This window comes from Lissotriton helveticus, chromosome 7 (assembly GCF_964261635.1).
Source record: "Lissotriton helveticus chromosome 7, aLisHel1.1, whole genome shotgun sequence".
Classification (NCBI taxonomy): Eukaryota; Metazoa; Chordata; class Amphibia; order Caudata; family Salamandridae; genus Lissotriton; species Lissotriton helveticus.
The window spans coordinates 975,583,520-975,608,964 of NC_136068.1; the positions used below are offsets into that span (position 1 = coordinate 975,583,520).

The window sequence follows — 25,445 nt, forward strand, 5'->3', positions numbered from 1 at the left end:
AATAATATTTGGTTTTAAGTACTGCACACAGAGCGCACTGCTCTCCCTTTCCGCTGCCCCTTAAGCCTCCCTCATATCCTGTTTCTCAGGTAATGTATTTTACCATGTTACCATGATATGCCAGTGTGATTGTTGGGGAGTCTGAAGCCCCCTCCCCCCACAGTCTTCCTGACTAAGCTACGCCCCTGGACTGGCTTTGAGAAAGTCACCAGTGTGCACATGGCTGGGTGTAGACATACTGCAAGAAACATACTCCTTTAGAGACCTCTGTATTACACATGCCATAAGATGGATGAGTACAATGCCTTTATATCCCTGCCCAACTCAGAAAGAATGCTACTCACCTCCATTCGTGGGTACTCCCAGCTGAAATGCACCAGTTCGTTACCGCTGATGGCACAGATGACCGTAAAGTTATCGCCCTGTTTCACGAGAGTCTGAGATGCGCTGATGGAGGCCGTGAAGGTGGAGACTTAGGAAGGCAAGAAAGAAACAGGTAATTAGCTACAATACTGGAGCGGGTGGAAGCAGCCATTGTGGTTGACCTCTGGATAAGTGCTGCTTTGCTGCATCGAGCACTACTATGGGCCCCCGTTCCACAGAAAGGCTGGATTTGAGAGGGAAAGCTAAAACAAATTAACACACAAATGTGTTATGTTGCCTTCACTTCGACCCTCAGAAGTGTGAATGTCAGCCTCTAAAGATAAGTATGGTGGCACCAGAGCAGTTCCTGGTGGATCAATCTTCACCCATCGAAACAAAGCATCGCCAACAACCATAGTAATAATTTAACTTATGAGTGATGAAGCAAAGAGCATTTTCTCGGAAAAAAGTTTTTACTCATTTATTGGACTCATTCTGCATTCATTCTGTAATCCACTCAAAGGACATTCCAAACATGTTATACATAGTCTGTGTGTTTGCAACACATTTTTCACAAGCTCTTTTCTACATGTAGTGTTCTATGTTTTTTACCAAATAAATTGTATTGGACCCTATATTAAATACCTGATTGTGGTGTATTCTATGAGTAAAGGGATTTCTTTGCAACATATGAAACTGTAAGCATTTTTGGTGGCTTGAGGAGCACCTGAAAGAAACCCCCAGTGACAGCAAAATGTGAGATACCTTAATAAATCTCCCAAAAACAAAAGTGAAAAGAAATTTGCTCAGAGCCTTCTTGAGAAATCCTCAGTGAACCCTGGTTTATCAGAGATTACAACTGTTGACTTTCGTCATAATCACCTGCAGGGAGCAGAAGGAACTTATGTCTGGGAGGAGTGTAATACGTTCAGAAACTCTAACACAGATGATGTCACGCCTTGGTGAAAGGCACAGGCATAGAGAGAGTGACCCAATCAGAATCCTAGATGGGGGTAGTGGGTAGAGCCAGGAAGGGAAGTGTTCACCATCTACTGAGTGGCTGAAGAAGGGGGAGCAGGATCCTGACATGAATGGGCCAGGCTGCCGCTGAAAGTCAGGATAACAAAAATAGTAAGTCTATTACTTAGAGTCTCCTCATTTCTTTAGATTCAAAGTGGCGGATGCCATTGTTTCAAAGCTGTTACGAAGAACATTTTAGTGCGTTGTGTTTACTTGTGCCAGTGTCAGTTACTTTTCAGGTCTCGCCTGAGCCAGCGTACATGCGGTGCTCTGCAATGCTTCAGTAAGGGCTTTAAACTCGGAGCACACGCTTGTGCGTGTGCTTTGTTTTTGCTTTCTCGCTATTGGCCTTTGCGTGTATCTTTCTAAGAAAGAGAGCACTCAATTGGCCAAAGGTGGGTGCATGTCCCGCCTTCTCTCTCCCCTGGCCTAGGGAGCTCGGGAGCGAGCAGCATCTTGGCCGGGTGTCAGCTGCATACCTCGCATTCCTTGCAGTGCGCGCGCACCTCACTTGTTTTTTTCTTCGTTTCGAAAATTGTGATTTCTCTTGTGTACATTTTTTTGGAGAGTAAAGTGCCAAAGCACATCTAAACAAGTGACTTCCTCTTGGGCATTAACTGAGAGCTGCTACACTTTAGCTTGCCCTTAGGTTCATTCACTTCACGGGCTTTGTCTTGGTAACCCTTCCCACATGAGTGGAAGGTGGCGGCTGGTACAGCCCTTTTTGTATTTTTCAGTCTGGCCTTGTGCCACAGTAGCAAACAAGTCGAGTTGACGGTTTAAGTGAGCAACAATAGGTCACTTCAAGAGATCTTAAAGTAATTCCTAGGTCGTGTGGTGCACCTTTCACTGACCCATATCATTTAATGCAAGGGCATCCTTGCGCGCCTTTCCATTAAAAATAAAATCTTTTATCACCGCAGTAAGATGCGGTTTATGGCTCCTTAACGGTTAACAAGACTAGACAATATACATTGAAAGTATGAGGACACCTGTTCTTTACTTGTTGGTTCACATCAGATTTAGTCTTGTTTTTGCATTACACTAATGCAGTAACTCCACTTTTCCATGTCAGTTGCTTTCCAGTGCATGTTTTTAGGTTGAGCAGAGTCTTTCTTTTGTGACAGCATACAAAATTGATTAAGTAATGTGTTGAATCGTGACCAAGTGGTTAGCAAAATAATGTTATGGTACTGAGATTTGGAAATAATCTTAAAGAGATTTTCATTACAGAAAACGCATTTCTATCATCGGCAAACAATGTTCGTAAAGTCCATACATGGAAAAAGTGAGAACTATTGGGTTTGCTATTGTTTGTTTTATTTTCTGAGCGAATTGGTCACGTGTGAATGTAACCTCTGCACACCACAAATGAAATGTTGCTGCTCCTCTTGGCAGACTTAGTTGTGTCGAGTGTTTGCCTCCTCTTAGAGTAAAGGTGCGAGTGATCCCCATTTGGTAAAAGTAGTTGAACATCGCTATAGCATTCCAGGGGAGGAGCGAGTAGAGCTTCCTGCGTTCACCGATCGCGGAGTGGGCGGTATGTGTATTGGTGGGGTAGAGGTGCGTCGGCGGAGCTGGGCGAGCTGAAAGGGCTGTGTTAATATAGTAGGGTTTGCATTTGTGGCTTTTTTGGGGCATCCTTGGGTGCAGACGCTGCATCGGGGCTTGCTCCAAGCATGGAGGAAGGAGCTGGCGGGTTAGGGGTTACTGAATGTAATTCCTTGACTTTTTGTGCGCTTGGTTGCTGGAGTGTATCGCAAGGGTGGAGGTTAATTTGCTTGGGTTTCAGGAAGAGCAGACTGATAAGGGACAATGGATGCTTTCGGAAGGTGATGCATATTGCATCTTGTTTATAAGGTTGATGTGTTTGTTAATTGCTGTGTGCACCTGATGGTTTATGGGAGGGAGTGTCTGCTTCATCAGGTGTCACTTGGGGGGATATCATTGGTAAATTGGCCACTTTTTATTTTATTGGTCCAAAAGACGATAAAACCGCTTCACCACCACAATATGTGATCCTGGGAACACTTTCAAATACTACACCCATCCTGTGGCTGAACTTCTTGCTGCACAAACAGTGTGGTCTCCAGAGCTAAGGCCGGGATGCTTCTTACTTCTTTGGGATGGGGGTATTAGATCTGTGTTTTGCGTTGTTTGTTTTACTGTGCCAACAGTTCAACGAGACATTGGAGCATAACTGAAGTAACGGTGCCTCATTGGTTAAGGGCACGCCTTCTCCCGGGTTTGTAGGGAGCAAGGGGAGTGAGCAGGGGTTTTTAAATAACAAGAAGGATATCTGTGGTGATGTTGTTCCTACTGCCGTGAGATCGGACGTGTGTCTGCTGGCGGTTTGGACTAATCATGGAAGGCCAATATGCAGCGCATTTTGTCCCATACTACTTTACATTTATGCCAATTTTAACACTATGGGAACTCAAGTTGAAAATCACGATTACCAGTTCAACACTTAACTTGACGTAAGGGATCTACTTGTAATGTGAGCAGCTCTGATGTTCGCACAAACTACATGTTTGCATGACAATTCTTTTTTGTTTTTATTTTGTTTGATACTGTGCATGTATTAACGGGGTTGCACCTTACTGGACACAGGGATATTCTGCCCCCATATTTTACAAAATTAGAACCATAAATGTGAGTGTGGCTTAGGTAGAATACAGAGTGGAAAGAGGGAAGGGGTGTGTCTTTCAGATGCAGCTGTTAAACTAACACCATCAAATGGCCAATTTCGTATGTACATGAGTTATTCATGCAGATAATTCAGAGGAAAAACTAACTCTAATGGGTGTGTGCAAAACGTATGGATAACATGCTGCATGGCTAAACACTTATAAGATCTCAAAGGCAACAACTATAGATAAAAGACATTATAATTTGTAATGCCAATAGCTCTAATTCTTCCAAATGCGAGAACTATTGCATTGCAAATGCTTGTTAAGCTGTGCCGTCCTGTGCAGCCTGCATTGTCATCAGTGTTTGGTGCGTGTTTGTGTGTTTGTTAGTGCCTCCCGCGGACTGGTATAAAATGCTGTTCATTTAATAAGGACAGCCTTTTCCCATACAAGAAAGGAAACTTGAAGCTTACTCACCTGGGATGGTATACACATAGTAGTGGTCAGAGTACGCCTCCTGCCCATCATACTCCGCCTTGCACAGGTACACTGTGTCTTCAAAGTGTCCCCGGAAACCAAGCTGTCTGTCGTAGATGACGGAGATGTGACTCTCCTTCGTACGCTCATGGAGGCTGACGTGTGCTTCCGGGTTGGTCACGCGGCACGGCAAGATGGACTCTGAAGTGCTTGTCTGAAAAATGAATTCTTCATTGTCCTCATTGGGAAGAAACCACACGGTAGGATCTTGGGTAAGATTGAAGGAGAAGAGACCGTTAGTAGTGAATGAGGCGCTATGTCATACATATATGGGCTATAAGCAACTGGTTGATATCACTGAAGGCTAGTGCACGTACTGTGATGTCACTGAAGTGCTTTTATGTATTCATTCTTACATACTTTATCCAATTCTTTCTCATTTTCAGTCTCCATTCTCTTATTTATTTACCATATTCTCTTCTATCTCAGATTTTTAAGCCAATTTCCCCTATTTTTCTTATTCAATCTTATCCTTTTTACCATTCTAGCCCCCTTCGATCACTCGAAGGGGGCTCATCCTTGCTTGGGATCTAAAGAACGATGATGGATTCAACCTAGATCTGTGACTGGTGGTGAGTGTCTGAAAAGTTTCAACCTTCCGTCCATCATCTCCTAGTGTTTGGTTTGTTCGCCCTAACTTGGCAGGGTATACCCAGATGTGGGTCCCATGCTCACTTTTCCACTGGATTCAAGCTAGCCTGGCTGATTAGGGGTGATGCCCCGAAACCGGTCCCAGGATGCTTGTTTACGGTTCAGGGACGACATGGCTTGGCAGTTCCGGCTGGACTGTTCCCTTGAGGCGCATGATCAGACTTATTTGCATATGGCCATGTCTGAACTGGGGTGGCAAAGTGAGCTAACGAACGACGATGGATTCAACCTAGATCTGTGACTGGGGGTGAGTGTCTGAAAAGTTTCAGCATTCCGTCCATTATCTTTTGTTCAATTCCACCAGTGCCATTCTCTTGACTGGGCGGTAGGTAGCTGCTCAGCTAATACCATGCTTTGTTGATTACTTGGCGTCAGTACCGCCCGATCGGGACCAGGGGCCATAACTTCTGGGAGAAATTCCATCTCGCGGATAGCCTATTCCTCCTCCAAATCCATGCCCTAAGGCCCCATGCAAACCACAATTGCAGCACATTAGATGTTAACAGAGAGGGCCCCTCTTTCTGTGATAATTGTATGTTCTCACTGAAAATACCACAAATGTGCCGCTGTTGTGTGCCTGCCACAAAGCCCACTTTAAATTATTCCTTTTTTTAATTTAAACTGTCGGTCTCTTCCTAGACATAAAAGAGACATTTTCGATCATCTGACAAATTTATCACTAGCTGCCTTGTTCCTCACGGAGACATGGCTTCATGAAAGTTCCGGCCCTGATATCGCAGAAGCTTTACCAGCGGACTATGCTATTGTTAGAGCCGATGGGCAGAACAAAATTGGTGTCGGAATTGCAATAATTTTTAAAAAGATGTACCGGTGCAAGTTTGTTCCACTTAATTTAATAAACTGTGAGCCGGCGTCTTTTCAACTTTTTTAAAATCCTATCTTCACTTGCTCAGGTTTACTAATTTATCGTCCACCAGGACCTCTGCAGACATGGGCCGAACAACTGTCTAATCTTGTAGCATCATTTCTAGTGAATTCATCAAATGTTTCTGTTCTCGGAGACCTAAATCTACATCTCGAGGACATGTCTGACTTGGCTAGCCGCAACCTGATAGCTGACCTAGGCGCCATGAACATGTTGCTCTGTAATTCAAGTCCCACGCATAGAGCGGGGCACCTGTTAGATCCAATCTTTTCTAACCTCCATAACATACACTGTCCCCCTGCACTCCCTCTGCAATGTTCTGACCACTTTCTGGTGAAATTCAGCATCACTCCCTATGTTACCCCAACTGCTTTCAACCCAAGTTCTAACATTCAGAAAAGGGACTGGAAAAAATTGGACATTGACCTTTTGAAACAGAACTTAGATGCCCGTCTGTCTTCCACGTTTAGCACGATGGAAGATATTGAATGTGCATCTAAACATCTTGACAGCTGGCTTCTAGATGCAACAAATGCCTGCCTCCCCACTCAATTTTCACAAAACTCCAGCCCCCTGGTTCAATGAATCACTTAAAATGGAAAAATCTAAATGTAAGCGACTTGAACGTAACTGGAGGAAAAACTACTCACCGGAGGCCAAAGATAGTTATAAATCAGAGCTAAAACTTTGCGAAAAGGCATGGTCAACTGCACGGGCCAACTATGTAGCTTTGACCATCACAGAGGCTACAAATAAATCAAAAACGCTGTTCTCATTGGTTAAAGAGCTTGCTGGCTCCAAAACCATTGCTATGACACCTCCCTTGAGCAGCAAACAATGTAATGAATTAGCCCATTTCTTTACGCAAAAAATACAAAATATTCACAAAGATATAGCCACTTTTCAGGGAAGCAGATCGCAAGGTCCCCATTCTTCAGTACCGAATCGGCCAAATAGCGTGGCATCTTTTGAACTGACCTGTACAAAGCCCTCCCTAAATGTCTGGCCACTTCTTAGTCTGGAGAGTTTAATGGCCATCCTAGGAAATCTTAAATCAGGATCCCGAATGATCCTCTTCCTGTGCCAATACTGAAACAACTCAGCATTTCCCAGCTCTCCGTAATTTGTAAAACCTTAAACCTGTCGTTACAAAACGCTGCTGTTCCGGCCAGCTGGAAGCACGCGATGGTATCACCTCTCTTGAAGAAACCCACGGCTGACTCAGACGTTCCTTCTAACTTCCGTCCCATTTCTTTATTACCTGCCTTCTCCAAGATTCTCGAAAAACATACCCATCACCATCTTGCGCAGTTTACTGAGGACAACCAAATACTACATTCCACACAATCAGGATTCTGACCTGGGTTCTCCACGGAAACAACTTTGTTAGGGGTTACGGAGAACTTACGTGAGCTTTTGGACAGAGGCTAGACAGTGGCACTGATTTTATTAGATCTCAGTGCCGCTTTCGATACCATCTCGCACTCCATACTCATAGAGACTCTAGCCTCTATGGGTGTTGGTGGTTCTGCCTTAGGCTGGCTGGTCTAATTTCTATCTCAACGCACGTTCCAAACATTTTCCAATACCGCACTTCTCATACCTATACTGCTACTTATGGCGTCCCTCAGGGCTCGGTACTAAGCCCGCTTCTCTTCAATCTCTATGTTAAACCTTTATCGTACACAGCAGAACGAGAAGGCCTTACACTCTTCACCTACGCCGATGATTCCCAGATCGCATTTTCCCTCTCGAACACTGACCAGGATTCTACATCTCTCCTGCAGTCAGGGTTGAGGAAAATTGATGACTGGATGAATCTAATTTTTTTTAAAACTAAACGGCCACAAAACAGAGGTGTTAATATTGGGCCGACAACACGATCTTTGGTGCACCAAGCACTGGCCGTCTGAAATGGGACCCCTTCCTGTCCCATTCGATCATGTCCGCAATCTGGGCTTTGTCATCGACAACGCTCTGTCAATGCAACAACAAGTAAACAAGGTTTCGCCCACCTGTTTTACTATACTGCGTTGGCTGAAGAAAATCGTCTGGATGTTGCCTTGCGACACCCAAAAATCCGTAGTCCACGCTCTCATAACCTCCCGCCTGGACTACGGGAATGTTCTTTTCTTAGGGGCAAATAAGTCAGTGATAAGGCGTTTACAATTAGTACAAAACGCCGCAGCGAGATTGCTGTGCAAAATACCCAGATCTAGTCACATTTCAGGTCATCTCCGTGATCTTCATTGGCTCAGGGTCGAGAGTCGTATCAAATTCAAGACCCTGAGCTACATGTTTAAATTAAAGCTGGCTCAGCTCCGCTTTATCTGCAATCGCTTGTCCAGACTCACACTCCCTCACGTAATCTGAGATCCTCCCATTTGGCCTACTTCGTTGTGCCCAGAACTAGACTTGCCAGAATGGGTGGTAGGTCTTTTGCTCGGTTAGGCCCCACTCTTTGGAATTCCCTGCCTTTGTACATTCGAACTGAAACTAGCTATGTTCACTTTTGCAGAGCTATTAAAACCTGGCTTTTCAATAAATAATCTCAGTTGCTGTTGATATGGGGACTATAAGCGACCTGCCTGCCCAGAGCCGGGAAACCCTTTTTGAGTAGCTGTCGCGCTTAATAAACTTAAATAATACATAAATAAATAAATACTAGAAGTTTTTCTGTTTCCTCCATATGAAGAGCAGAGGAACTGTGATGACCAAGGAAGAGTCTGCCATGCATCAATGAAATAACATGTATCTCTTTCAGTGGTAACTTTGGACATTCAGTATACACTGTCAGAGCCCTCCTCTTCCTCAGTCACTCTGTTTCTCCTCACAGAAGTGTGTGCAGCCTTTATCTCCTTGGTCCTGACCACTAACTCTCTCACCTCCTTCTATTGTAAATCTGTAGCATCAGAAACTACCATAAATCCTGACTCTGCTACACTTACTGCATCTACTCTGGATTTCCAAAGTGCCAAATTCAGCACATTGTGGCAACTGGTTTTGTAGATGCACTTTACAAACCTACTCACTTGCTTGCACCTCATAGCACTCTGGTGCAGGTTATCCGGAAACAATTATGCAGCAACACGTGTAAAGCAGAAAGTAAGACTGCCCCCCAGTTAATACACACTGAGGACATCCACTGCCAGCGAATACCTTAGTCACTTTCCAGACCCAATGCAAATCTGCAAATTACACATAAACGCACCTGCAAACAAACCTTAAAATTAGCCTTTTATATCTCCACCAGGGCAAGACAGCTCTTGCCACTGCTCAATGCAATCTTTCATTCATTCATGCATTCACTCATTCACTCATTCATACAGTGTACGTCTACCAAAGGGTGTTATTGAGAATACCTGCATGCTCAGTTCCTGTATCTTACCTAGTATTTCTTCCATTATGGGCCTTAGAGCCATTTCCTTTTTGCACTAAACTTGTACAGACTTTTACCTTACTTTTCACTAGCAAAAAGTACCTAATCTTCTTTGTTACATAGTTTTCGGAAATGGAAACGAAAACTCAGTCACCTGGTACGAAGATGTAGACCACGTCAGCCTCCCTGTGCTCTTCATCCTGGGAGTGGTTGTAGAAGCAGGTGTACCTTCCTGAGTCTAGACCCGTCAGGTTTTTCAGCGTGAGCGTGCTGGAGAAGACGCTTCCCTTGCGTGTCACCGGTAAGTTCAGTGGATTCGTGTCATGCTCCCAGGCCACCATCTCCTCTCCCTCACACGTCAGGGAGAGGGTGCTGGAGATATTCAGGACCAGCTCAGCGGGAGTGCTCGGAACGATGCGTGGCCTGGGGTTTCCAAACACCACCACCAAACCTTCAAGAGATGAGAGAGTAGGGGATGTAAACAACATGCTAACAGGTTAACACAATTCTCCAAAGAATGAGTCAGGTCCACACGCCACAGTCCTATTAGTGATCAGTAGATTGGAGAAGGAATCTAGAACAGAGAAGCCATGCACAGTCAATGCTCGCCCCCATCCCCTCTCTCTCCCTTCTAAGTGCAAGTCTGTATGGGGGTGAAGGGGTGTTCTGTGTGTGGGGGAAGACTGAGTGGAGACCCTTGCTCCTGCTTGACTATGATTTAAGGGCTGGTTCTGTTTCACAGGAAGAACCTATAAACAAACTCCCCAAGTGTGCTCGAATTGTCTCTTTACCGTGTCAAAGACAGCCATCCAAAGCATCTCGGAGTCAAAAGTATCCACCTCCAACATGAACAAATCTGTAATAATGCTTTTTGGCTTGGTAGCAAAATGCCCATTAATGCGCATAAAATGGACACCGTAAAAGTTGTAATAGTCTATTGACTTTAATTAGTCAAGACTAGCCCCATTATCTGCTGTTGGAAGCATAGTAGGAATTAAGTGCACTAGTTTTCATGTATTTCAAGTGACAGGTATTGGCCATTCCCCATGCCTACCCCTTGGATGTACGTTGTTACAACGCATGCGTTTACTACGCATGCCTTTAAAATGCAGGTTTTTCAACGCAAGTCGTTACAACGACTTGCGTTGGGGGGGTGCTGGATAGTGAATAGTTTAATTTACTATTCCAACTCCAGTCCCCGTGGATAGTAGGGAAGGTGTTGGATAGTAAATTAACCTATTGCCTATCCTAGAGCGCCCCCAGCGCAATTTGTTGTAATGACTTGCGTTGAAAAACCTGAGTTGTAAAGGCACTGCATGGTAAAAGTTGCGTTGTAAAGGATGTTTCCCCTACCCCTTGATCACTCTGCAGATATTGCAGATATTATACTAGAACCCTCCTGAAAGTACAAAAGTGATCCTGATTCAAGGACTTCATTCCAACCACTCATGTAGGACACTAAGAGCAGGCTTTGATAAAACACTCCATACAACATCACAGTGGAGATGTGCCTTATAGATGCTATCACATTGCTTTCACCAGTACATGCTGAAAAGAAACACCACATATAAAGGAGTAAAACAAGACTTGAGACCGAACACTCCATATGTATCCAACACAACTCGCATATGCTTTACAGTTGCCAATCGAGAGGGCTTCTAACTGTACCAAATATCAACATATGTCACACAAAAAAACAAAAGCCTAGATAAAAGAGAACAACTTACATACAGTCAATACTTTTAACATATGCCATAATGTTGACTGTCGTGATTAATAACCCTGTAACACCATGCAAAAAGCAAACCCATACTTATACGATCTCTAAATGCGAGACAGGCAATGGGTAAAGTAGAGAAACACAAGCAATCAGTAAACCTGCCAGACCTGATTTGTTTGACAGCAACATTATACACATACAGGCCAATGACGTCAAAGTGCCTTTCAAACCAGCCAACAGGATAGCCAATATCCCAGGAACAACTTAGTTAAATGATCAACCTGATGCTAAGTGAGTAACCCCATCCCTTATTTCTGATACATGGACCATATCTTCCCAAAAATATTCAGACTCTGGACAGAGATGGATATAACATTAAGGATGCCACCAGAAAATCGACAGTGCTAAGAGGTCAAACTAATGAAAACATGTGCATTAGATAAATGCCATCAAGATAACATAGCATTTAGGTCCAGATTTAGACCTTGGCGGAGCGGGTTACTCCGTGCCAAACGTGACGGATATCCCATCCATCGTATTACAAGTCCATTTTATCCAATGGCACTTGCAATACGGCGGACAGGATACGTTTCACATTTCTGATGGAGTAAACAGTCCCCTAAACTATAAATCAGGCCCCTTAGTCTTTAGTGTTTTGATGGGACATACTTGAATTTACAAAAGTATTAGTCCTATTGAAAAACTGCAATTTTGAGATTTCCAGTAACATTTCTTGTGTTATATCGATGCTATCCAGCCTAGAAAATTAATGTTAAGGTCCTGTTGTGTTATGTTATATGTTATGTTAGAGGCATCAGTCTAGAGCCAATCTGCCATTGGCATGGGCTCACCGAGCTAAACAGGGGAATATTTGTTGTGTCTCTAGTTGAATATACACACACTTCATTATTGCACATGATCCTGTTTGTCCTGGACCAGATTTACTTTGAGATCTGAGCATTATTACCCCCTTCCAACAACAAGATGAGGAAGCAACTGTACTACACAAGACATTGACTTGACAAGAAACAAAAAAATCTCGACACCATATAGGAAGCAATCCACTTGTAAGTTTCACTTTATAGTTTCCTTATTGATTTCCTGCTGAGTTACTTGCTACTTCCTGTTGGATTGTGTTGGTTGTTTTCAGGACTTCTATGATCTGTTTGTTTCCTGAAAAAAGTTGTCTAAGAAACCATCAGGCTAGCAAGGATTCAGAGGTGTTCTCCTTTACCACCCTTTAAAAAAATGAAATTGAAAACTGAAAGAAGTCACCGATTTCACAAACAAAGTTTGCTAGTTCAGCAGTTCAGCAATTAGATGAATACGGTTTGAAAGTAAATTGTCAAAAATATCTGGTAGCAAGGTGCCAAGTGATCCCCTACTTTGAGTGAAAAGCAGTTCGAAAAAGATGTATATACCGTAAAAATGTAGGATCAAAACAATAGTCAAAGTGAGTTTGCGTTCATTTCAACCTCAAACGCAGCGAAAAGCATTACTGTTGCAATTATTCATTTGTTTTAGTGGTTACATTTCTGCTGCTTAAAATGTTAGCTTTTAAGCGTGGAGATGCTCTCTTCCAAGGGATTCCTTTGATACATGTATACCTTAAGAGATGCAGAATAAAGTAATCCATACAGACTCATGGATGGAGTAGTAATTGTTTGTGTTCTTTTTACCGAGGCATGGGCAGTTAGTTTGTACATGAGAGGTAAGCATAGATTGTGTTTGTCCACGTCAATTTCCATGCACTTTGAGGTGAAGAAGTACCTACTGCTACACATTGTGTTAACCTTTGCTCAAATATAATATTCCCATGTTGGTCAAAGAGTCTAGCCCACAAACGAGAATTATTCACCGCAAATCGCAAAAAGTAGTACAAATGTACTGCAACAGATTTTCTACTCTGTTTGGATTATAATTTCACACTACCTAGGAATTAAGAAAGAATCCCACACCTATTAAATTAATCATTTGAATCTGTGTTATTAACATATTCCTGAGATTAAGTGTGCCATTATTTTGTAAACTCTATGTTAGTTACAAATTATGCTATTTCTGTTTAAATGTAAATAATATACATTTACACATATTTAAATGCATTTTCAGAATGCATTCGCGCTTTTTCTTTTCTTGACAGGGACAATATTCTCTTGCTGCGAACTCCTCCCCTTAGGTGCCCTATATTTCAGCAGTGCTCCCTCCACTTCACCTTTGTGAATTAGGCCTTTAAATGTCAAGTCTAGTCTGACAGTTTAAAGGAGTTGCCCCAGGAGGACTCTGATGTCGGTAGTCTCCTCCCCTAGCAAGGGTTTTTTAATTGTTTTTGAAATTTGGAAAATTCATCATTTGGATTCCAAATGAACTCCAAATCGTTACATAATTTTTAATAAAATACATTCATATTATACCATTGTTGGATATTTGTGAATATAATTATGAAAAAGACTAGGAAAGGCACTTCCGTTTGCAGAAGTTAAAAACGAATGAACTACAATCTTGACTGCAATCCATACAAATTACACCCCTACACCCCAAGACACAGAAGTAGGAGTTCAACAATCTATTAGATCCCAGCCATGTTCAGCAGATAATACTGTCTAACCACACTGCTGGCAGCAGGAGATCAGTTTTTGTAGCATCCATCCATATGTTTTACTGCTACAAATCACAAGCAAGAATTGTGTTGTTATTGAAACATGTGCAAATTATCAATTTATTAAGAAATCTAATGTTATTTCCTTCTGAAGTACATATATGTATTTAATTCAATGTAGGTATTTGCATTTCAAAGAGAAAGCACATATTCAGCTTGATAAGATATGGGTAAGTCTATTGTACTTCCTAACCAAACATTTCAGTTGCTTATTATTTAACAGTTATTTGCCGTAATCCCTACATTTGGTCAAGTTTTCTCTTGTCTGACCGCGTGCCTAAACCCATGGCTGTTTTAACAGGGCAAAGAAGGACGGACCCTCTGTGTGGATGAGGTACAATCACTAGTCTGGTTAGTACATAGACCCACTAGGTGGGTTTATAAGACCCCTCACACACCAACCTAGTTGGTGTCATGCTTCATCATTGGGGTCCCAAACGGGTGGCCGAGTTCCTCCCGGTTGTGGTATGACGCCTGATTAAAGCGGAGCTGGTTTGGTGTAAATGTGTGATGTGAAATTTGTTAAAAATACCTCTGAGAATCCTTGCCTGTAAACTTTAATAGTGGCTGCTCAGGATATAGTTAAAATAAGTGTAGTGCAACTAAACTGGGAAGTTATTATCCCTTAGTTGACTATGTGAATGGACTACATGTTTCAGCCCGCAATGAGGTTAGTAGGGGGCTTTCTTCAGGACCGTTTTGTGAAAAAGTGAGTGGCAAAGTGAGTAGTGCCACGTGAAAAAAACCAGGAAGTACCTACACACACGCTAAGGTATGTGGACTGAGTGTCAACGTACTTATGGACACCGTAAAAAGATCTGTGGGAGAAAGAAGACAGCACAAAACATATACATACATTATTATTAAGCAACATAAAATGCAATCTTACGTGAATGCTATGGTCTAGCACGATGACTGACCCTGTGATTATATGCATAGACGAGGTGGGGAATGCTGCATGCGGAGGTGACAAAGAGCCTATGTTGATTGCCCCTGTCTAATCGATGCTATGCAGCTGTAAAGCTTCATGTGAGATGCACATGATTATTTTTGCTCAGGGTGATGAGCAAACATAGTTTGTCGCTGGTCATCGCCCATTTACTACTAGTGAGCAGGTAGGTGCCACTGTGGTTGGTGGTCACATGGCGCGCTGTGTGAATTGTGTCCGCAGTGGTGGTAGTGCCTGACGAGAGCGTTAGGCTGAAATGATCATGCGGCGTGCCAAAAAGTGAAATAAAAACATGCAAAGCAGTCGGAGAGCTACTGCTAGCAATGCTGTTTAGGAGGTATATTTTCACTTTGCCACTCACTTTTTCATAACATGGTCCTGAAGAAAGCCCCCTACTAACCTCATTGCGGGTGGTGTAATGATGACCAGAGGTGTGAAATTTGCCAAATCGAGGTCTGATTTTTGGAACTACAAAAATAACTGATCCTAAAGAATTTTCTATAGTTGTGATATATTGATTATTATTATTTATATATTGATTTTCAAGGTAAATTCCGAATAAAATGCAAGTCAATAGTTAGTTGGAATTCTGATTATTCATTTGGAATTTGAAAAACCCAAGGCACTTGCTTAGAAATTCTAAATATCTATCCGGATTTCGAGTTTCTGTTGACTTTAAGCATCAGGAATTCTGAATACCCTTTGAATTGCAATTCAAACCAGTTTGGCAATCATCGTTCCAATTGATCAATCAGGCCGTGAATTGACCAACTGAGATTGTAGATGCCTTTGATTGGCACAACAACATGCTAGTCAGTGAAAATTCGATGTAATGAATTATTGAATTGAATTCTGAACACTAGTGACTGAAATTAATTGAATCTCAAAAATATGTGTGATATGTGTGATATATCAAAAACTGAACCATGGAGTTTTAACATCCAGGGGGTGACCACAATTTTAAAAATTGCGGACTCGAAAAAAAGGAGTCTGGAAGTTGTCTACATGCAAATGAACCTGCACGCCCAGATGCACAAACACTGGACTCACCTGTGAGAATGAAGAGAGGTGTCATCCAATGTATGGCCATGGCTGGAAGATGCACCCACATGTGGCACCCACACCTGTGAGAGGGAAATAATTGGCAACATTTAGAAGATGAAAGACCTCATTTCAGAATACATTCTGGTTAGTTTCAGTTTCAGACATCACCAAAGGGCAGTATCCAGTTTATAGTGCAAAGTTCCTAAGTGCCCTTTTTTTTCCTTCAGCAATGCATGTTGTTATTGTTGCGCATGACTAGTAGTATTCACAGGCTGGTTGAAGATTAGATTAAACACCTCAAGGTTTAAATGAGAGTGCTTGAGGTAGGGTGTTGGCCATGATAGCTTTGTTGAACCCAGCAGTGGCCTACGTGGGAAGCTTATAAAAAGAGACATGGGTAACTTGGTATCATAGGAATATGGGTATTTTAGGTCAATGTAGGTATCGAGAGTGCCTTCAGATTTATTTAGCAGTACACTTATACAAGTGTGGGATCAATAAGATCCAACCAAGGCCACGAATGCCACTAATGAATAAAGAGGAACCCACCACAAACAGATCAATGGTTTTATATTAAGAACCACAATTTTCTTTATGCGGGCAAACAGTTGGTGTTACATGAAGGTGAAAGTAGCGACGGTGCAGTGCACATGTGGTTGGGGTATTTGGACATATAAAATGGAAACACAGACACCCAAATGTTTGACTGCTGACATCACTCTCCAAAATAACATTCTGAATTGTAGCAATTGCAAAATAGGAGTGAATTAGGTGAACAACACTCATTAAGTCAATATTGTGACCGCACTACACTACGTTCATAGGGTCTTCTTCAGGACAAAGCTCATTGGACATTTATATGTAGCTCCCAAGAAGAGTATAGCTCCGAGAGTCTAAAAGATGCCGGAGCTGTCAACAACTCGTGGCATAATAGATTTATTTATTGATTCCTCAATTGTGTAAGTTTACTGATAGATAAATAAATCCAAAGGCACTCCTCTCAATGACGAGGGCAGAAGACAGTCAAATAATGCTTCCTCCTATAGGCAATTGGTTGGTATGCTATACATTATGAAGTCCTCTACCTTAGCCCAGCAGTGCCATTATTACCCATGTGATATAATGACTGTTTTACAAATGGATTGCTCACCATAAAATATGCTTATGGCCAGGAATGTCGGGATTAGTGCCAGCTGAGTCTATGCAAGAGGGCACCTGGGAGTGTATCCATTCACTCACATGTAATTATACACCACAGCTGTGTACAATTACACAAAACGTAACTCCCACGCAGAGTGTAGCTAGCGGTCATTACAAGGTTTTGTTAGCCGTCTGAACTTGAAAACGCCCTCAAATCTGACAGTTAGTGAGAACTTGTAAACTGTTACCCGATCTTTTCTTCTGCTAGAAATGCTTGATTGGATCCTGCAAAGAGCTCGAACAAATCCATCATCAGGATGGGAAGCGAAAGGAAACACCACCAAACATTTTGATATGTAAGGAAATGTTTTTCCCAAGAGGAATGTTGTTTAACCCACGGAGGTAAAAAGAAAGATGTGCATTGTCACATTGGTGCTGGTTTTTCACAATTCGTAATTGAACACCTCTGGGTTAGGACAGTTCCGGCACACTCTCTCTTTTGCCACTACCAGATCAGAATGCTAAAGTGTGCAGGGCCAAATGAGTTTGGAATGCTTTTCTGCACCCACATTCCAAGTGCACTTTGGCAATGAAGCGCATTCATATTTGCTGCAAAAGCCAGCCAGCTAGCTAGCTCGCTCGCTCCCTTATTTCTTCCTTCCATCCTTTCCTTTCCTTCCCCTTACCCATTATTTCCTTGTGCTTCGTTTTTTCCTTCCCTTTCTCCTTTTCGTGCCCTTTTGATTTACACACTTAGCTCGATGTTGCCTGAATGTTGTTCTGTTGTTCTGTAGATCTGGTCACATTTCCTCTGATGCACCAGGGATCGGGAAAGGGAATGAATTCAGCAGTTATCTTGCTTTGCTAACTCTCTGGCGCATGCGCCCCTCCAGCTCCGCCGAGAGCGTGGGTTTGTGCTGCTCACATTCCTGGAGAGGCTATTCTGCGGCACACAATGGGTCACATGCTGCCACATTCCCACACATTGTGTCCAGTGAGCCAGAGCCCACACACTCAGCGTTTCCCCTACATTCCAAATATTTGCGAGTCACACTAGCAATAGGCCTCCGTGGGGAGGGCTGTTGTCCTGCCCCTAGCATGCCTCTTAATGGCCTGAGAAACTAAACAAGTCCGGTCGCTCTTCAAGCAGGCCGGGCCCGGGCCTGAGGACTCCCCTGCCTCGTGACAGGTGCAGTGGTGGGGGGGGGCCAGGGGCCTCGGGACCCGGGTTCTCGCCTCTCCCCTCACTGCGCTGCTTAGCTGAGCGCTTCCTTACAGCAAGCACCAATAATATGCTCTGTTTTACTACGTCAGAGCTCTTTGGAACCGAATATAAAAGAGATGTACGTCACACAACAACGGAGAGTAAAGACCTTCGAAATAAATGGAGACATAAAAACCGCACCCAGCCTGTTTTTACGTTGTTGTTTTCCAGTTGTTCATATGATACATTCTGTACTACTAGAATGTCACCTTGTATCATGTCGGTCTTCCCATAAGACGCCAAAATCAGGCCTGCCAGCCAGGCGGAAGTACAGTCTGTAATTTAATGCATCTGTTTCCTTTCATAAAGTGCAGCGTGGCCGCTCTAGGACTTAATAGTGTTATATAAACATATGTAATCACAGACAAGGCCGAGACTGCAATTAGCATATTTTTGTGCTCACTGCTCCAATAATACCGGATTGAGTCCTGGCTGTACATTAAGGGCTCTCTACGAGTCAGATTTCAGATTTTAATGTCTTTATTTCGATAATAAAATCATAAAAGACGAATTAAACACGATATCAAATGCAATACATAAAAATCTCCACAGTTTTACAAAATCATTAAGAACGGGGTGTAGGTAATATATTAAATAGGGTATGTAAAAATATGGCAAGATATCCCTCGGTTAAGACATTATTAAACTATGTTTTCGAAAAACCAGACATTATAAAGATTTCAACAGCGAGATAAAAACAACCAATACATTGGAAACACAATTTACACATGATATATTATAGACGGGGGACAGTTGCAATCCTTCTAGCTCTTATTGCCCAAGCCCACCCTAAAAACTTGGCAAGACATATCACAATCAAGTTAGAGGTATTTGTTTTTAGGACCCATATAGCTTCCGAGGCTTTCCTGCAGGGCAGATGCTTAAAAATGGGTTTTAACCATTTTAGACGGGGTGCTCGATATTGGGGACAAGCAAACAAAAAATGACCCTCAGTTTCCCTACAGCCAGAACAAAATATGCATAGGTTAGAAAAAGATTTATCCCAGGATGTGGTAAAGGAATTCAGGGGTAGGGACCCCACCCGAAATTGATGATAAAGCTTTTTGTCCATTGGTCTGGTGATAAGGTCCCAGTATGTTTCGCGGGCAGAGTCCTGTTTAAAGCTTAGAAAACGACCCGTCAAGTTCACCAGACTGGAAGCTTGGACCAGGGACATACGGGTTGAGGCCCAAAATAAACACTTAAATTCCTTTTTTGATGGAAAGTTGTTAATGCCTGGGGAAACCCATAAATGACTAAGCCCCATTTCACACAGGCTAATTTTCACTGAGCGAAGCCATGGAATACGTTCCGAGCCCCCCATAGCTTTTACCTCGGCTAGCTCCTTAGCGAAAAACTCTAAGTCCTCGGATGTCCATATTCGCCTCCACAGTGACACTACTCTAAATCTGGCCGTGTCGGTTATTGGTGGACAGCCCATATCGTGACATAGTGGGATCAGTGGCGATGATTGGGGCAGCCCCACCAGATTTCGTAGGAACCTACACTGAATTCTATATAGACTAGTGAGGTCCTTATGGCCCCAGAGCTCTGCCCCGTAGAGTGTAGCTGTGTTGATTTTGACGTCATAAATTTGGAGGGCAGGGGCTACCCTTTTTGTAATGGTTTTCTTTTGCTCGCGCAAAAGGCAGCCGGTCATTTGGGCGAGTTTTAATTGTTGGGTCTCTATTTGTGGGTCCCAGGACAGGCGAGAATCCAAGGTGACCCCCAGGTACGTCATTTTGTCGACTTGTTCCAGGTTGGCCCCGTTCAGTTGAACACTACTACATATGGGTTTTTTCCTAGAAAAAACCATGAACTTGGTTTTCCCCACGTTAATTTGGAGACCATTTTTATTACAAAATTCCTCAAAATGATTTAAGGCCTGCTGTAACCCTCCCCTGGTCTTAGACAAGAGGAGGGTATCATCGGCGAAAATCAACATTGGGAATTTAGTTCCCGCCAGGGATGGTGCATCGGTGTTGATCAATTTAAAAAATTTGACAACCTGATCTATATAGAGAAGGAAGAGGGTAGGGGCAAGAACGCACCCCTGGCGCACTCCTCGTGAGACCGGAAATGCGTCTGTGGTTTGCCCCTTGGCCCCCCATCTCACCCTCGCGAAGTTGTCTTGGTGTAATCTGATGATCATTTCAACCAAGTCCCCCGGCATACCAAGGTCCCTCAATACCTGCCATAGTTTCCCCCTCGGCACTAGGTCAAAAGCCGATTTCAAGTCTATGAAAGCGGCATAGATGGTACCCCCGCCAAGTAAAACGACTTTCCAGAAAATCATGCAAAGCCGTAAAACCTGGTCTATTGTACTTATGCCATATCTGAATCCCGCCTGTAGAGGAGACAGAGTCTCAGTAGTATTCATGGGTGGGACATACCTCTGTCTGAACACACCGGGGCCGGGCCTGGCGATCCCGCACTGGCTTTTCCAGGGTTCAGGGGCGCTGCACTCAACTTTACCAGCTGGTAATTCTGGCCAATAAAAGCACACCAAGCCGTGACTGTAGCACCAGCCAAACCTTGTTCCCCAGCCCCTGCCAAGCTGTTTCTGCCAAAGTATCCTTCCCTCCGACAACTTCTTTACCCCCCATTCCCCACCTCTGCCCCATACAGAGGCACTCGAGTAGGTGGTAAATGTGTGCGTTAATCCCCTCCGAATATGGAATACTATGCAGAACTCTGCGAGGCAATCCCGTGTCCACAAAGTTATTCCTCATTCGAAGGGGGTTATCAAGTAAACGGCAAAATTCCATGTGCAGATATTAGCCACTTCTAACCGCTGGGGATCTCGGCACAGAGTTCCACCTAACAGGTAACTAGGGCATAAGAAGGATGATTTTATAGGGATGAGTAAGCTTGGTTTGTCTGCTAGCTGCCTGCATTACTCTGATTACTTAATAGCAATCTTCATTAATGGGGAGGGATCCTTCTCTTCCTTGTGTATGCCCTTACATTTATAATGGTTAGCCATCCCTGCAAACTGCATTAGCCCTTTAAATGCAACAACAGTTTTCATTGTCTCCTCAAAATGGCCACTGGGGTATCAACGGTCCAGTGGGCCCTAATATAAGTAAAATAAATCTCCTTGGTTGGACAGTGAAAGAAAGTCATATCGGGGGGGGGGGGGGGAGAGAGGTGGGCATCATCCCTCTGGACCCTGCTGCCACTGCACCTGCTGCACCATTGCTAGCTATGCCCCTGTAAATGCCAGATTCTTCTGTTGCAAGTCCTGTTTGTAACACACGACACGCTGCACCGGAAGGAGAGAAGCCAAATCTGTGGTGCTGAATACTAGTACTCTGGGATTAAGATTACTAGCAAGTAATTGGGGCATTGCCTTTAACATTTTAAACGTGTCGCAAGAAGGGACAAGACTTTAACCACCAACTCTTGACTGTCTCCCACAAGTTACACACAACTCATGATCCTTGTGGGGCGAATGGTTCCAAAACTTAATTTAGGAAGAGAAGCACCTGCCCTAAAAACCATCAAATCAATGGGCACAAATTGGTTACACTATAAACCCATATGAAATGAACATGAACTCGTCCACTGAAGGAAGACGGCGTTAGTAATGGGCAACAAAATAATGAATAACCAAAAAAAGCCCAAAAAACAACTACAGGGACACAGCCTAACACATGGCCCTGAAACTGCAGCTTAACAATAGCAGCAAGCATGCTACTGTCCTAAAGTCTACGCAATTGATTCGCACAACTATCCAAAACTCCCTACCAACAAACTTATACATGAACAAAAACACACTATCACTCAACCTAGTGGCAGTCCATAATATAATAGTCAAAACACACAACCCCAAGGCAGCTCAGAAACCTGGCAATAGTGTGGAAAGTTACGCCTTAACCTGCCAATACTGACATCACAACCAGACAATTTGATGCACGTATCGCAGAGATCTATTTTTAATCTGCTGGTCAGAGGTCTGAGCCATGATAGTGCAGTTTATAGTCTTAATGTGGTGTCTGCAGGGTGCGGTGTGTAACTTGCAGGTCATGAGTTAGAATTTTAGGAAGTTCAATGAATTCATGTTTATGTTGAAGAGATCCTTGAGTAAAGTGCAGGTCACACACTTTGCAGTGTGTTATTTGCCTGTATCACACAACTGCATTGAACCTGCCCTAAGAAAGGAACTGTACAGGTCTAACTCAGTGTTCATCCATTAGTGCCTAATAAAATGAGAGCCATTTTGCTGGGGAGAAATTAACACCCATTAGCGAGAGACAAAGACATCTTCTTTTGTATTGTGTACTAATTGTTAGTCCTGGTATATCTTTACAGATACCCCTACATACATATGGCACATTGCATGTAACGAATGAATGGGATAGTGCTGTTCTTTCCCTATACTGAAGACAGGAAACAACAGACCGTACAACAATTTCTGCTGTCTCTCATCACATTTATGGTATAGTCGTTGATTCTGTTCATTGCTCTGCTGCCTCATGGCTTAGTTTGCGCTATAGAAATGCCACATGCAAACATTTTGACAATACAAAGTAGCTTCTTCAGTGCAATGTACCTTGTATAATAGGATGTCCTAACAAACTCAGGGCCGATTTATGTAAAAGTAATACAGCGCACCGCAGCAAGTTACCTTCCGGTGCTGTGTTACAGTTTTATTACAATACAGTGCGTTCCTGTCCTTTCCCTCGCTCTGACACACAATGGGCTGCCTAGCTCTAACGCAGGCACCCTTGCCCCATGGTGCAACGGTGCCTACGTTGCATGCAGGATTCTTTTTGTGCAAGAAGGGGCACCTTCCTGCACAAAAACAATACCCTGAGGCACATTCTTCTATCTATGTGTGCTGCAGAATGCAACACACATAGAAAGAGGAAGTAGCGTGGGGAAATGAAGATATTTCTCCTTGTTATGCCTCATCTGAAAAGGCATAGCTTTCTAGTGCTTTCCCAAGTCCATCAGCAATGGTAAATCTGGGAATGCGTCAAAATCCATGGGAGTTGCGTGGGCACACCCACGCTTCACCCATGGAGCGCCTTCCCAGGGCAGAGTAACGCAACCCAGTGATTTGTGCTGTGTTACTCCTAATTTATCAAGCCACACAGGGTTATTCAAAGTGGCCTAGGGTAGCTTAATAAATCGCATTTTAGGGTTTGAGTCGCGGATGCACCATGTTGCGCGATGCAAATACGTCAGAAACCCTTGATAAATAGGGCCTATAATGCTTTCCAAAGTGCTATCTGCTCATAAGCGTTAAGTCCTGAAGGTGTTTATATCAGTCCAAATAATCAACATTTCCCTGCCTCATCTATAACCATGTTTCAACATATGTCCAATCTCGTCATTCACGTATATATAGTCTTGTCAGTGTCATATTCTCACACTAATTTATAGTTTAGTCTCACTTACACTTAATAGTAGCAGCATACCAAAAAATAGGTGTTCATCCTTTGGAATGTCCTTATGAAACATGTTCACAAACTAAAGTGCCTCATAGTGACAAATTTTTTTATCTCGAGTGAATCTGCCAATCTTTACAAAATGTTCCGGATTACAAAATAGTCAAAGTAGGCAAAGCAGGCACCGGCTTATGGGCCCCACTCCTTTTAGGGGCCCCATGACAAAGGATCAAAATAATATTGGTTTGATCTTGTAAGAAAATTACAATCAAGCTTTCTTAAATATTGTTTCCAAAGACAGACAAAAATGAATCTACTCAAAGAAACGAAAACTTTACATTACTCTATAGAGAAAATACTGAATTAATGTAATGTACCCATTAACAACTTAAAGTACATAAAACAGGAAAAAGTGGGGCGGGTCTGGCCTGGAGACAAAGGGGTAGGAGTGGTTTGCACACTCCAAGTGTGCATGACTGTTTGGCCGGCCATCTGGGGCCGGCCAAACAGTCATGCGCATTTTACATGTTCCCCACCAGGCTACATTACACAGCTTGGTGGGAAACATGCCCAGGCCCCCAGTCCCCAGTTGGTCGCCGATTCACAGCACTCAGACCTATCACAACAATGCATTGCAGCGTTGTGGTTGGCTACGGGGAGCTTGAGGGTTCCTTGTTCTGGACTCGCCGGGGAGAAGCGGAGGAGAGATGCAGCCGGTGAAGAGGTAAGTTGAATTTTTTATTTTTTTATAAATAAACTTCAGTTAAGTGTTTACTGTTGAAGTCTACAAGGCCGGCTTGCCGGTCTGTCGGGTCACACAGTATTAAAATGAGCAACAATCCGTGCCAGTCCATGATGCCCTACAGACTGGTAATGGGGCATCCTCCTTTGACATCTAGGCTCCAGTAAGGCTCCTCTGAAGTCACCAAAGGGTGCACAAGGAAAGATCCACTTGAGCACAAAGATCCTGGTGTGAGGCTAACTTCCATTTTGTGCCCACGCATCGAGGTCTGTGTTGCCACCCACTCCTGCCACATAGCTGCTTTTCCACAAGGTCTGCTTCTGAAGCACCCTTTTCTATGAATTTTTCTTTAATAGAACTCCATAAACAGCTGTTGGCAGCAATGTAACAGACAGTGCACATGCCCGTGCCGTGTAGAGCATTTAGAAGTTCCCCAAGGACGCTGGACACTGCCGCACTGGAAATACGTCATCATTTAAAATATCACTTTTAGGTGCTGCCTCTCTTACGCTTGAGCAGGTATATCATTGGAGGCAGAAATGCCTGGAGCCAGCTAGTATCTAATTTTTATAAAAAATAAGTACCAGGGCTCTTGTCAGGACACCACTGCAGCTTGCACCACCCATTGACCCTGCCATGCTGCCAATGACAGTAACAACACAACTACTCTACTAACCATCACCCTCCTGCAAGCGTGACAATTCAGACTATTCCAGGCCCCCAAAGCTATAAGAATGGCTTGGGAGGCAGGTAATAAGTCATTTTTAATGTATATTGAATTAAAAATAAGAGTGGTTATAGTCATCTTAGACAATACCACCTTGCGGCAGACTGTAAAAAGCGCCAGTGTTGACAATTAAGTGCCAGTGATGGGCACCAGAAACCATTGGCTCAAATTAAGCACTGGGTCCGTCCACATATTTTACATGGGGAACCCATCATTTTGCATATGGCGCTCCCTATGGAGTCACAGGCACCCTCCTGCTAGATTCCTGGCCCTCAGCGTCTCCCTCAAAGGGTGAGCCCTGATTACATGAAACACTTACCACAGTCTTACCCTCCCTC

At 43.3% G+C, this 25,445-nt stretch overlaps 1 protein-coding gene across 1 annotated transcript in view; it reads right to left on the reverse strand.

The window, feature by feature from the left end:
* The window catches only part of PDGFRB (platelet derived growth factor receptor beta), a 237,670-nt gene that overhangs the window by 130,814 nt on the left and 81,411 nt on the right, over window positions 1-25,445 (reverse strand). The window contains exons 2-5 of the mRNA XM_078653581.1: window positions 15,845-15,918; window positions 9,624-9,920; window positions 4,494-4,760; window positions 345-472 (exon numbers count right to left, since the gene is read on the reverse strand). Of these exons, the coding sequence (XP_078509707.1) occupies window positions 345-472; window positions 4,494-4,760; window positions 9,624-9,920; window positions 15,845-15,905 (753 nt within the window). The 5' untranslated portion in view covers window positions 15,906-15,918. The remainder of the gene's footprint in view (window positions 1-344; window positions 473-4,493; window positions 4,761-9,623; window positions 9,921-15,844; window positions 15,919-25,445) is intronic.